General features: G+C 42.6%; 1 protein-coding gene across 2 annotated transcripts in view; it reads left to right on the forward strand.

Moving 5' to 3' along the window:
* Positions 1 to 14,660, forward strand: part of SNCAIP (synuclein alpha interacting protein) — a 161,843-nt gene that overhangs the window by 125,561 nt on the left and 21,622 nt on the right. For both annotated transcript variants that reach the window (XM_047778498.1, XM_047778499.1), the window contains 2 exons: positions 8,715 to 8,840; positions 13,618 to 13,787. In XM_047778498.1, coding sequence (XP_047634454.1) covers positions 8,715 to 8,840; positions 13,618 to 13,787 — 296 coding nt within the window. The remainder of the gene's footprint in view (positions 1 to 8,714; positions 8,841 to 13,617; positions 13,788 to 14,660) is intronic.

Genomic DNA, 14,660 nt, shown 5'->3' on the forward strand with positions numbered 1-14,660 from the left:
ATCCCTGGCCTCACTCAGTGGGTTGGGGATCTGGTGTGGCCTGAGCTTTGGTGCAGGTCTCAGATATGACTTGGATCCTGCATTGCAGTGGCTGGGGCATAAGCCAGCGGCTACAGCTCCAATTCGACCCCTCGCCTGGGAATTTCCATATGCCGAGGTTGCGGCCCTAAAACGCCGAAAAAGAAAAAGAAAATCTTTAGTAAGACATTAAGCAAGAACATCTCCGTCCATTAAAGATACGCGGCATGCTAATTCAATGAGTCTCAGTTACAACCAAAGTCTGCATTAGGAAATCCCACTGTGAGTTCCTGACGTAGACAAAGCGCAATCCAGTGTATGGAGTAAAAAAATCATTACTAACTCAAATTCCTTTGAGAAGGATGGGTATACATTATCTTTTTCTAAAAAAAAAATTGGAACCACAAAACACCAATCTCAGTCTTAAAAAAAAATAAATAAAGTCAGCCCTGTATTAAAATAGATTTAATCACATTTGTTTGTGGCAAAGAAAATTGCTTCTCATGCATATAACTGTATCCCTTTGGCCTCATAAACTTTCCCAGTGGCAGTAAATTGTGGTATTGTCAACAGGAGATTATGCTTTTTCAAGCATGACAATCTCAAATTGTAAAAATAGACTTGTAGAATATTACCACAGCCTTTTTTTAGTGGAAGTCATGTTAGGTGATTGTTTATTTTCTGCTATGGTAACTTCGATTAATATATATATTTATATATATATGTATACGTGTGCCTACACACACACACATATAAGTATAATGTTTCCTATATGTACCAAGCACCATGCCATTGGCTTTTGTGTACATTATCTGACTTATTCCTTAAAACAACCTTTTTGGATCATGTTGTTTTTAATCCCCACTCTATAGATGAGGAGACTGAATAGAGAATTGTACGAGGCTAGAGTGTAGCCTCTGACTTATAAGAGCAAAGGCTAGATTTCAACTGAGTCCTCTGACTGTGGGGCCAGAATGTTTTGTCTCCCATCTGTGTAGACAATTTGTGTAGCTTGTTTACAGTGGCACTGATAGAGCTGTAGAAGTCTTTTTTACAACTTCACAATACATTGTGAGAGTTAGAGGGTATCTTAACACAGCTCATTGTACGAAACTTATGGAAAGAAGAAAGGAGCAGGAAGCGCATCTAAAATTTGCAAAATCCTCTGCCTTTGAAAGCATCACTTCATTTTCTTTGTGTATTGATTGCACTTATGACCCCCCAGCCATGGTGTCCTACAAACAACCTTAAGAACTAATAAGCATTTGGCTTAAGATGGCCCCTCCTTTTGCTTTTTTTCTTAGACTGGCAAAGGGGAGAGTAGTATTTTCAAATGACCGGAAGAACCATAAAGAAAAATAGTCTGCATAAGTCATTCTCACTATGAAAGAAAATTTTATTTATTCTCAAATCGTCTGAATAATTGTTTCAAAGCCCTGATTTCCCTTGCTTATGTAAAGCTAAGGAGGAATTTCAGATATCGGTGGAACGGCTGACTGCACTTTTGCAAGAGCCTGGCAAAGAAAAGGAGGAAAGGATTGCATTGCTGTTCTGAGACTTTAAGTCAATAATTGGGTATCCGGCCTTCTTTGTCCTGGGAAATGTTCCTTATATGTGCCAGTTTCTCTATTCAACTCTCACAGCAGGCTTCTCATAATTTTGAAACTGTTGGGACAAAACAAAAGAAAGTGCCCTTTCTGGGACTAGTTGGGTGATGGTGTGGCTTACTTGGCTGGACTAGAGGAAAATATGGAAACAAATGACCTATGTGAAGAGCCGTGTCAAACACTTGCTTCATGGTAGTATCAATCTTCAGATTGTTATTGCAAGCTGATAAGCATTTTTAATGACCTAAAGTATGGCTTTGAGCAGGGCACTCCAGCAGGGCCTTCAGAAGAGCCTTCTTACCCAAGTGGAAAATGTAGAAACCCATTAGGACTGCAAATTCTGCCCAGCCATCCTACATCCGCTGCCGCCACTTATGTAACAGATAACCTGTGGAGATGCTGAACTTGGAACCATTACAAGGCTAATATTTTCACAAGGAAGACTGTTATTGAACAGTTTTCTAATGGATTCAGCACATGCAAGTTTTTCTCCATCAAGCAAGCACTTGAGTGCGTTCTGGTTTTGTTTCTTCAGTAAATACCTTTGAAAAGGATAGCACAGAGGAAAATTCTTCTCTTCGTTTATTTTAGTTGCCCTCTGCCCCGCCTATAGATTCCTAAAGAATGGGCTCCATTTGCCTCCCAATTTGTGTCCTTTTTCTTGTAAAAATTACCTTTAAAGACTCCAGAAGGTCAGGGTGGCCCACAATTTTTAGTGGCCTCCTGGAGTGATAGATCTTTGGGTGATAGGAATTGATTTTCCACCTCTTGACACATGAAGTCTCGGAGGGTGCAATTATTTCATTGCCTGTTTGGACCTAGCGGAACTAGCCACAGGAAGCATGAAGGTTACTGAGGGATGCTTGGGTACAGACAGAGGTGTCCTCTGATAGGCCTGCTTTGCTCTCTCTTGAGAGAGATGTTACTGGCGAAACAGTTGAGACAGAAGCGTCTCAAATCAAAACTGCTGGCTGTGTAACTGGGGCTGTTTTATTTGAATCCGAATGTTCAGACGATCTGATCCGGGGTCTCAGCAAAGCTCTCATCCCTCAGGTGTTGGGGGGCCCCAGCCTGTTTTGCCTTGGTCACTGGTTCATTGGGCTCTCTGTCACTTTCAACAGGGAGTTTCCCATTTTGTTTTGCAATCTTTCATGGGATTCTCCTACAGAAACAACAGACATCATAGCCTTGAGCATTTCCCAAGATAAATCACATTTGCCTCCACTGTGTTCATTCTCTATTTTTAATGTTTGCCCTGCTAATACAGGTCAAAAAGAAAAAAAAAAGAAAAAAGAAAAAAAGCTACTTTTTCAAAAAAGGAAAGGCTCAGCAGTTCCTACGAATGGTCATGAACAGTGACAGGCATGTGGGTAAGGGGGTTGCTTCCACAAGCTCTGTGTTAGTGTTTTTCTGCAGTGTAAAACAGAAAATATTTTGTTGACTTTATTATTTCATTGTCGGGGGTAGAAATAAGTAAACAACACTGGAAGTGCTACAATTGCAGATGAAAGCAAAGAGGACAATCTTTGATTGGCATAAGCATCCATCTGTTCTCCAAGGACCTTTGAAAAAGCATAACTGACACAGAGCTCCTCAACCCATGGACTGACAGGCAGTTAGTGTGGTTTCTGTGACCCAGGGGGGGCAAAGGGAGTGTGTCTCTCATGGACTCAGGGGACATGGGGCAATGACGTTCGTTTTCAGAAGGCGGAGAACAGAGTCATGGAGACACAGGCTCCTGAGTCACAGTTTAAATTCTAGGCCTACTCTTACTAGCTCAGTAGACTTGGGTACGTTTATTTTTCTTGAAAGAAAGAAAAAAGAAGAAAATGTCTCCCCGGACCTCAGTTTCCTCATCTTTAAAAAAGGAGATAACAGGAGTTCCTGTAGTGGCAGAGCGGAAATGAATCCGACTAGGAACCATGAGGTTGCAGGTTCTATCCCTGGCCTTGGTCAGTGGCTTAAGGATCCGGTGTTGCTGTGAACTGTGGTATAGGTCGCAGATGCAGCTCAGATCTGGTGTTGCTGTGGCTGTGGTGTAGGCCAGCAGCTGTAGCTCGGATTGGACTCCTGGCCTGGGAATCTCCATATGCCATGAGTGCAGCCCTAAAAAGCAAATTAATAAATAAAATAAAATGGAGATAATAGAACCTTCCTTACAGGTTTCTCTGAGATTTAAATGAGAAAAGCTACCTGACCACTGCCTACTGCCAGCATGTAGTAGACACATAGAGTGGGTAAATGTCAGCTATTATGGTTATTGAATACCTTCCAATTAATTGTTTTTATTCCTATAAATATTATTTCATTTTTTTTTATGGTAAGTCAAGTATAAAAGAAACTTGACAAAGAATTATTTAGGCCTTAACCTATTTAATTAATACTGTGATGTATTTTTTTTCACATTTTACTATCTCTAGAGTCTACATTTATCATACAATAAGTGACAATATGAAATTACTGGCCATTTTAAAAAATATATTTAATGTCTCAAAGACTGGAATGAATCTTACAATTGATGGCACATTAGATTTGATGACCTGTGATCACAGACAAAGCTGCCTCCTTTAGAACTTACACAACTGTAGAGATTTTATTGATACCAGTACTAAACCTGTGGCATACTTTTCAATGACATTTTTAATTAGACTGTCCAGCACTTCTAAAATAAATTACACATAGTAATTGCCTCTTAAAATAAATTGCCTTGCCTTTAAGAACGCACAAAACATACATTAAAAGGGTTACTAAAAGAGCAGAAAATCCACAGAAGAGAAAACTGGTACATGAAGTACATTTTCACTTGTTAGATGCAAGTTGAATGGATAGATAGATACGTGGGTGTTTGGATGTAAAACAGAAATAACACAGAAGAGCCACTCAATCCATGTGACTGCATTGTATATTCTCTGCCAGTAACACCTGTGGAAAGATGAAGATCTGAAGTTATTCTTCCTTTAATACCTTCTCCCTCTCTTTCTTCCTTTCTCTCTCTCTCTCTTTCTTACACACACACACACACACACACACACACACAGGGCTGGGAGGGAAGCGGGGTAGAGATCATGCTAAAAGTCTAAAAGGAGTGACCCAGCACTCCCACTCTTGGGCATATATTCGGACAACACTCTGCTTGAGAAAGGCACATGCACCCGCGTGTTCATTGCAGCTCTATTCACAAGAGCCAAGACATGGAAACAACCCAAATGTCCATCGACATATGATTGGATTAGAAAGATGTGTTATATATACATGATAGAATACTACTCAGCCATAAAAAAGAACAAAATAATGCCATTTGCAGCAACATGGATGGAACTAGAGACTCTCATATTGAGTGAAGTAAGTCAGAAAGAGAAAGACAAATACCATATGATATCACTTATATCTGGAATCTAAACTAGAGACTCTCATATTGAGTGAAGTAAGTCAGAAAGAGAAAGACAAATACCATATGATATCACTTATATCTGGAATCTAATATACGGCACAAATGAACCTTTCCATAGAAAAGAAAATCATGGCCTTGGCGAATAGAAATGTGGTTGCCAAATAGGAGGGGGAGAGGGTGGGTGGATTGGGAGCTCAGGGTTAATAGATGCAAACTATTGCCTTTGCAGTGGATTAGCAATGAGATCCTGCTGTGTAGCACTGGGAACTATATCTAGTCACTTACGACGGAGCATGATGTGAGAAAAAATAATGTATACATGTATGTGTAACTGGGTCGCCATGCTGTACAATAGAAAATTGACAGAACATTGTAAGCCAGCTATAATGGAGAAAAATAAAAATTATATAAGAAGAAAAGTAAAAAAAAAAGTCTAAAAGGAGAGGTGAGCATCATGGCATAAATATCTGTGTCACATAATGCATTCACAGGGACCTTCTTAGTTGGAGAAAACAGCAGTATTTGTTCTGTTCTCCTTATTAGATATTTGTCAAATAAGTCACTGTTTAAATTGTAGGACCATGGACCTCTGCTGGCATGTTCTCCAGAATCAGAGCAGAAAGCATTTCTTGGAGAGTGGATGCTAAACATGCTTTTACCCAGACCAGGGGATTCTAGCCATCTCGTGTCCATCTCAGAAATTCTAAATTTTGGTTATTAGACCAAATGGATAGTCAGCCCATCCCTGTGAGCAGTGCTTCTCTGCACAGTATCAAGGAGAGATTGTTTCCATATAATTTCTCAGTAAACAGGCCACTTGCATGGCTTGTTATTAAATTGTACCCTGCAGAACACAAAACCGAGTTTGAGTTTGTACAAGAACTTGCATTGTTCTGAGCAACAGGTTCTTCCTTTATGTAAGTCTTGCATTTCAAATCTTTAATTATAAAGAATTACCCATGCCGTCATGAAAAGCAGGCAGGTTATGGTAACAGTATGGACCACCCCTGGCTGGAACAGCCCGCATACATACCTTCTCCTGCTCTCCCAGATCATCAAGGCCCTGCAAAGTCCAGATTTCTACAAGTGGAAAGTTCCTAATCTTAGGACCTATTGTATTTTTGTTTCCTATAACTCCATTACCAAAAGTCAAAACCCTGTGAATTACAGTAAAGGGCATTTTCTGTGCATGTGGAGTAGACATAGCCACTATAATATACATGAAAGTGTCTCTGATAAGAAGGTACATACAGAATGTTTCTGAATACCTTGAACTCCTCTCAGCTTTGCTTGCTAAAGAAAGAATCTGCTGGAATATCAGAGAATATCCAGTTGTCTTCTTCTGTTTTATGATTTGTAGAGTAAGAGCGTTTGATTGATTCCCTGAAACCTCTTCCACTCTGCTGTTTTAACATTTAATGGCAAGGAACCAGCCAAGTCACCACAGGCTTGACAGTGGCTCCTTGAAGATGGCAGGGCTGTGCTTGCCTCAGCAGCACATGTACTAACACTGAAAAGGGCGGGGCTGTCATTCTCACTGGTGGAGGCACAGCCTCCTGCCCTCTTGATGTTTTCATGTCTTAGACATTATCTTCAAACCAGTTGGTTATGTCAGTTATCCTGAGATACGTCTACTCATCCGGATCTTTTCAGGAGTAAAGATCTCATGCTTTGATCATCTGTCTCCAAATAAAAGTAATTCCACTTTCCCCCTACGTAATTAGAAAAAATAAGAGGAGTTAGTCTACCTCATGCGTTTAAAACATCCCCTGCTCTGGTCCAGATATCAGTCACAACTTTTTCCAAGTTTTCCTCTAAAGCAGAGGATTAAGCACATCAGCCTATCCTGATCCAGATGCTAACTCCCAGCCCTGGCCTCCAGGCTTGGCTCCACCTCATTTCTGTAGGGGCCGTGGAGGGTTTCACTTCCTAGAGATCTGTCTGCTTTTGCAGCTAACGCTCACCCTGCTTTCCCTGCGGGTATTCTCGGTTGGCTGGATGTATTGATTATATTTTCTCTCCTTGCTCGTCAGGGGGGCTTCCTCCTCGCTGCATGTGTGAAAAAAGTGTGGTGCTAATACTCAGGCTGCTCCTGATGTTACAGATGCCTTCATAAACAGTGCCCCGTTCGCCACATGAGGGGTGAAACATGAAAGGAGTTGGCTGTTTTTAATCCAGCATTCCTTTAGCAGATTAGTTGGCATGTTCAGAAGGTGAAGGCAAATTTAATCCAGAAAAAGTATAAAAGTTCATGACCAGCCCAAGCAAATAACTGGAAAAAAAAAAAATCCTTTAAAAGGCTAAGGAGAAGTTCAAGGCGATTTCAAACGCAAGATCATCTTTTTAAATGTCAAATTCCACCCACTAGCTTCACGCTGTTGTTTTTACCACTCTCATATTTTTTAACATTATATTTAATTTTTCTGTTTTAAAACAGTGTAATCCCATGCCCCTGCTTTCTCCTGAGACCAAACATAACATGAAAATACCTCAAAAGATTCACCGGGTAAAATGTAAACAGATTGTGACAGCATACGCTGACTGTTCTGTGTCTTTCCTTTTGAAAGGTTGTGTTAAGGTTTGGGTGCCCTTCCTTTAACATGGAAGAAAAGAAAGCCTTCCCTTTCAAAATACCACCAACATTTGGTCAGAAAAATCAAGAGGGTCCCAGTTTTATTTCCGTGTCATTGTCTTATACTTGGCAACTACAGATGTTACCTCTTTTTTGTAAGCCGGTTTGATAGTAGCTATGGGTTTAGAACGCACAGTTGAAGCATTATATATTTAAAGTAGAATCTAATTATCTCAGTAGTCTGAGGTCTTATAACAATATTCTTGAAGCCTCCAAATAACATAACAAAGTACCAAAAACATTGCCTTGGAATCAAAAGACTTGGATTCTGATTCCAGTGTTGAGTCTGTGATGTTGAAGAGATGCTCCAACTTTTCTATGAATCAGTTTTTCCACCTATAGAATATGTAAGCAAAACATGAGCTTTTCTTTCTTTCTTTCTTTCTTTCTTTCTTTTTTGGCCACAACCACAGCATGTGGAAGTTCTGTTCTGGAGATCGAAACCCAGCCACCTCAGAGACAACACCAGATCCTTAACCCACTGCGCCACAGCAGGAACTCCAAAAACATGAGCATTTCTGAGATAACTTTCTGTTCTTTGAATTCTCAAAGTATTCCTTTCTTTAATTCTGTCACAGATTCATGCATTTTTTGGTTTATACTGAATGGAAATGCTCTGTTCCTATGGTTACACCTAAGCTTATCCAACACATTGGAGTTTTGTTTTCGTTTTTTTTTTTTGTTTGTTTGTTTGTTTTATTTTGTTTGGTTTGGTTTGGTGTTTTTTTTTGTTTTTTTTTTTTGTTTTTTTTTGGTTTTTTGCTTTTTAGGCCCGCACCGGTGGCATATGCAGATTCCCAGGCTAGGGGTCTAATTGGAGCTATAGCTGCTGGCCTATACCACAGCCACAGCAATGCACCATCCAAGCCACGTCTGCGACCTACATCACAGCTCATGGCAATGCTGGATCCTTAACCCACTGGGCGAGGCCAGGGATCAAATCAGCAACCTCATGGTTCCTAGTCAGATTCTTTCCCGCTGTGCCACAACAGGAACTCCTCGTCTTTTATATTATAGACTTTTGTACATGACAGGCCATTAATACCAACTGTCCTGGTGTTTGTAGGAGAAGATTCTGCTGTGGCTTCTTCAGTTCATGCAAGAACAGGGCATCTCGCTGGATGAAGTGGACCAGGATGGGAACAGCGCCGTTCATGTGGCCTCGCAGCATGGCTACCTCGGGTGCATACAGGTATGCAGGCCCTGCAGCTCTGAAGCAAGAAATGAGGGCATCAAGTAATAAATCAGAAAATGGGAAGTTTGTTCCCTGGGAGAATGTCTGGATTAAATCTGCTTTCTCTATTGCAGTGGATAATAAGGAATCAAACTGACAAAGTTGTGTTTCCAGAAACACATGCTGACATTGGCTGTCTGGGTTTCTCCTTGAGTGTCACAGGATGTCATGTTGGGAGGGACTATCCCTGCCCTCTCCCCAGTGCTGAGGACAATAGATGTTAAGTATCCTGTGTTCTCAAGACAGCAGGAAGCCATTATCAGACCACATCTCACACAGGAGTGGGCCATTCCTGCTGTTGTTAGCCACACTTTGCCTTCCCAGGTGTCTGAAAAACAGGACTGAATTTTCAAGAATGAACTAGAAGAATTCCTCAGAGTAGGGAGTAGAAGGCCTAAGGAGACAGCTGTGGTTTTCTACCTGTCTTTGTATAGGACTAAACTTCTCAAATGCATCCAAAAACTGATTACAAGGGGCTTGATATTGATCCCCTCAGCCCATAGGCAGGCTTGGCAGGGCCTTGGTTGGCCAGCCGTGCCAACAACAGCCTCAGGGGGCCTAACCCTTTTAGCCCAACATAGCTTTCAAGTATATTGCCATGTTCTGTGTGTGCCGTGATGTAAAGAGGTTGGGGGGCAGAACCACAGTTGGGGGAAGACTCTTCCCCCTGCCTCAGGCCACCTGAGGGGCATACGAGGGGGCTGCCTAGACAGCATGGAGGTTCCTCAAGAAGGGGAGTCAGCATCTCATCCCACAGCTGAATGCAGAGCTGCACAAAGCTGAGCCAAACCAGTGCCACCATCCTGACCACACACAGTGGGGGAGGCTGCCAGGGCCCTCAGAAGCTTGGGGCACACATGAACATAAAAACTGGATAGGCCTTTTCACCTAGAAAAGGTGCGACCCCAAATGACAAAACAAAGAGAGAAAATAGCTAAACAGCAGGAGGAGGAGGGACAGAGAAGAAGAGAGGAAAAGATTTGAACGGGAAACAAAGTTTAGAACTGACCTGAAATTTCATTTATGAGTATACATCATAATTACCAGAATCAGACCAATCACACCATGCTTATCGTTAAAAATGACCCAGTGTCCATAGATTCATTCTGTTGGAGAATGGCTTGAATCATCAGTGTCGGAAAATGAGACACGTGAACATGGGAAGATCTCGACAAGGCTCTTTACTTCTGCAGAACGGTGCAGGTCCTCAAAAAGCACACACAAGGAAGAAAAGACCCTCCCTGTGTATCCCTAACGCGGGTGATGTACCTGTTCCCTTCCCATCGGCCAGGTCAGGGCTCACGTTCTTCCCGGTTGGCTAATTTGAAACAAACTGTTGCTGGGAGAAGGTGTAAAGAGGAGAGGGTTGCAGGAGGGCATTTCAGCGGAAACCAGAGCCCAAATGGAGTAACCAAGACTTCCTTTGATAGAAAAGACATTACGTTACTTCTCGCCATTCCCACATCTGCCTGGGATGTAGGAAGAGGCCTGAGGATGTACAGCTGAAGGCTGTGATTCAAGAAGAGACTTTCATTCGCATCACCAAGTTCCTACAGTTGAGACTGTGTTACGAATACCTGATGCCTCCAAGAAAGCAATACTCTTTTCTACCTTATTAGATATTGCTTCTTTTCTTCCAAATCCATGTGCTTGTTTATTTAGCAGGTACGTACTGAGGTCCTACTGGGTGCAGGGTAGCCTGTATCTGAGAGGAAACGGGGCAAAGAGAACTGGTGGCTCAAGCAAGTAGAGGACTCGGGAAGTGACAGGAGACGATAGGGAAAAGTAAGAGGCAAGAGATGCATACAAACAGAAGGAAGGGCAGAGAAGGGGACACGGCAGAAAGCTCTCCACAGAGCCTCCTTACGTGCGGCTGCTCTTGGAAGAGACGCGTTGATAGGAAATCGTCCAGGTGTCTGGGAAATTTCCACGCTCTTGTTGGCCATGCGTGCACCTCCCAATATAAGACATCAAGTTTAAAAAGAGTGATGAAAAATTGGCGGGTATAGAAAAGAGGGAAATTTAAATAATGACCAGCATCTGCAGAAAGATGAAAGGAGCGGCGTGACTTTTTTGTGGAGGAAAAATAAATTGAATGCAAAGGGGACATTTTTCCGTTTCACAAAACACTATCGTATTTAATAGTCTTGAAGTAAACTTTTTTTTTTTTACCAGCTAATAAATGCCTGCGAGCCAAAGAAAACCAGCTGACATCACTAATTCTGTTTGAGATTTCAGTTATTTTTCTTTTCATATGTGAGGAGAGGCGATCTGTCCTTTCAGGGTGTTCATCCCTCCACTGAACACAAATGATATTTTTGGCACTAGACACCATGGTTGTGGAAACTTGGATCATCTTAGAAGTGGGTGTATCCAGTGGGTGTGAGAATAAAAAAAAAAAAAATAGGTACAAAGAGACTGAAAGTAGAAAAGAGGGTGAGCAAGAGCCTTTAAGAGATGAGGAGGAGACTGAATGTGGAAAACATTGCAAAGAAAACTGCAGAGGCCAGAGTCCAGGGGAGTGATAACAGTGTGTGTTTATGCTGGGACCCCGAGAGCTCAGAGTGAAGTGGTCTCTGTGACACTCTGTGAGGTGCGTGGCTTTGTGGCAGATTGACCTTTCCTGGTGAGTGGTCATAAACTGAAAGGAAAATGAAGCTCCTTCATGACCCGAGTCTAAGTAGTCTGGGACTTTAAAAATGACAAGTATTTCTTGTGGAAAAAAAAAATATTACCTGTTACTAAAATAAACCCAGAGGTCTACAACCTCATCTTGATAGTATTCAAAAAAAGAAAAATGTCAGACTATGGCAGTTGATTAATATTGATATAACCACTCGTGGAATCCAGTGTTATCAGAGCATAAATACAAAAGAGTTTTGATGTTTTTAAAATTAGCAACGTCAACCACACTCCATCAAACCTCTCTCTCTCCCCTCTCCTAAGATAACCTTGGCCAGATGCCATGACTTTTTGCTTGTGTTTGACTGTTAACATGTACTTCAAACCAATTTAAAAACTCAGTCTTGTTTCTGGTTCAAGGCATTCTCCTCCCCACCCCAGATAAGACTTGGGGTTGCCGTGGGACTGAGGCATGATCAGCTTTTACACAGCACATTAGCTTCTATTCTCCTCTCTCTTCTGAGCTCCACTGGTGGAGACAAAGAGGAGGTATGGAGAGACGTCAGCTCTCTCTTTAACTGGCTAAGGTCACACAGCTTCTCCCTGAAAGTTGTCTTGCTTCTTTAGCTCACTGTGGTTTGCCACTGATGGCCTCTGGGGCAGCCTGCAGATGCTGACTCTCTGGTGGGCGTGGGGGATGAGGTTGTCAGAGGGTCCTCTAGAGCCTCCCCACTGATACCAGGCGAGGGCCATCTGACCCCCACCTCACACCCTTCTCCCCATTCAGTTCCTTCCACCTGAGTTGCACCCCACACGGAAGAACCCTTTCCTTTTTAATCAGGTGCTAACCAGCTCCCAGCAAGCCCTTTCTCCAACCTCTGCTTGATACATGGGACATATCCTTGCCTTGGCACATGGTCAAAATGTGTGCTGCTTCACAGCCTCTGCCGTGACAGTTCTGTCCCATTCTTTTTCTCCCTCATTGGGTAGGTTCAGAAACAGATTGCATGTGCTGCCCAAGTAAATAAGAACAGGTCAACAGAATTCCTTCTCACGGCCATCCCCAATTCCACGAACCCACCCGATGAAGAGGGGCAAAGCCTCTCACCACAGACACTGCCCTGCACAGCTCCTAAAAGAACAGACTCTAAGGAGGCAGCAACCTCCTCCCCATCCCGGTCTCCTCCTGGGGGTAGGGGAAGGGGCAGAGGTGTAGATGGATAGTACTGGGATTGGTTAGGGCTGCATCCGTGTAGGCTCTCAAGGGAGCCATCTAATGTTGACTGCTCAAAGCTCCCCAGAGACCCTCTTTTGTATGCGAGGGTACCAGCCCACCTTGGGCTCTGGTAACTGGTTTTGGCATGACAGAAAAAGTTTTATTCAACCTTCTGTTACAGTCATGTAGCAATAACTTTTATAAGGAGTTCCTGTTGTGGCTCAGCAGTAGTGAATCTGAGTAGTATCCATGAGGACGAGGACACAGGTTCACTCCATGGTCTCACTTAGTGAGTTAAGGATCCAGAGTTGCTGTGAGCAGACACGGCTCGGATCCCACATTGCTGTGGCTGTGGCGCAGACCAGCAGCTAAAGCTCCAGTTTGACCCCTAGCCTGGGAATTTCCTTATGCCATGGGTGCGGCCCTAAAAAGCCGAAAAAATAAATAAATAACATTTATGGATGGACCTAGAGAATATTGTAACAAGTAAAGTAAGTCAGAGAAAGGCAAATATTTTAGGATATCTCTTATATTTGGAATCTCAAACGTATTACAAATGAATCTTTATAAAACAGAAACACACTCACAGACACAGAAAACAAACTTATGGTTACCAAAGGGGAAAGGAGGGAGGGATAAATTAAGAGTATGGGATTAACATAAGCACACTACTGTACATAAAAGAGATAAGCAACAAGGATTGACTATATAGCACGGGAACTATATTCAATAACGAAAAATAATCTGAAAAATATATATACATATAAGTGAATCCCCTTGCTGCCTACCCAAGACTAACAATATTGTAAATTAACTATATTTCAACTTAAAAAAGTAAAAGACAAATGTTTAGAGAGCGGTCCTGATGCAATCACATGTTTCTGCATTCTCTGACAGACCCTGGTTGAATATGGAGCCAATGTCACCATGCAGAACCATGCAGGGGAAAAGCCCTCCCAGAGCGCCGAGCGCCACGGACACACCCTGTGCTCCCGGTACCTGGTGGTGGTGGAGACCTGCATGTCGCTGGCTTCCCAGGTGGTGAAGCTCACCAAACAGCTGAAGGAGTGAGTGACCTGTTGGTTCCCTGAGACCCAAGTCTGGCTGGTCATCATGGTGCTTAGCTTCCCGGAGGACCTTGAAACTCTCCCTCAGGCCAGTCGTACACGGAATTCCTCGCTGCCCCCTCATCTTCTTTTCTTCCTCCATCCCAAGTCCTCTGGGCCAGCGCTGATGCTGAAGATGCCATCTCTGCAGAGGCAAAATGATATTTAAACAAACAAAAAGTGCAGGGCAAGCTTCCTAAGCAGGGAACTTAAGCTGCCATGGACAAAAGGAGAGAGCCTCTCTCTGTGTTCACATCTTAGGACCAGGTGATGTGGCAGGCGTGGAAAGCACACACAGGCATCGTTCCAAACTTCTGTCCTTAATAGTCTAGCAAATCATAAAGAGCACGAGAGAGAAAAAGGCTAGAGATGGGCCAGTTTCTGTTTTCTCAAAAAGAAAAAATATTTGGGAAATGACAGGCAGGTAACCTGGTAACCATCACTGGCAAATTTATTATAAAAATTAAGTGGATGATTCATGAATCCACAGAACATAAAATCCTCAGAATGTAAACTCAGCGTGATGTTACTTAAAACACTCTTTGTCTACCGAAAATTGCTTCTTTTTTTCCCCTCCGTTTTTGGAGCACGTGGAAGTCCCAGGCCGGGGATCCAACTCATACCACGGCCATAACCCGAGCCACAATAGTGACAACACTGGATCCTTAACCTTCTGAGCTACCAGGGAACTCCAAAATTGGTTTTTTGATGAGATTAAGAAATTGGTACATATTGCATATCTAGATGTCAGGGAAGCATAACTAAAGAGTTGCCACAAAATTCTTGAAGAAAGGAGGGCTGGAGGAGAGGCCATTAGGGGGTCTCTAGCAGGCT

Source organism: Phacochoerus africanus, chromosome 4 (genome assembly GCF_016906955.1).
Source record: "Phacochoerus africanus isolate WHEZ1 chromosome 4, ROS_Pafr_v1, whole genome shotgun sequence".
NCBI classification, from domain to species: domain Eukaryota; kingdom Metazoa; phylum Chordata; class Mammalia; order Artiodactyla; family Suidae; genus Phacochoerus; species Phacochoerus africanus.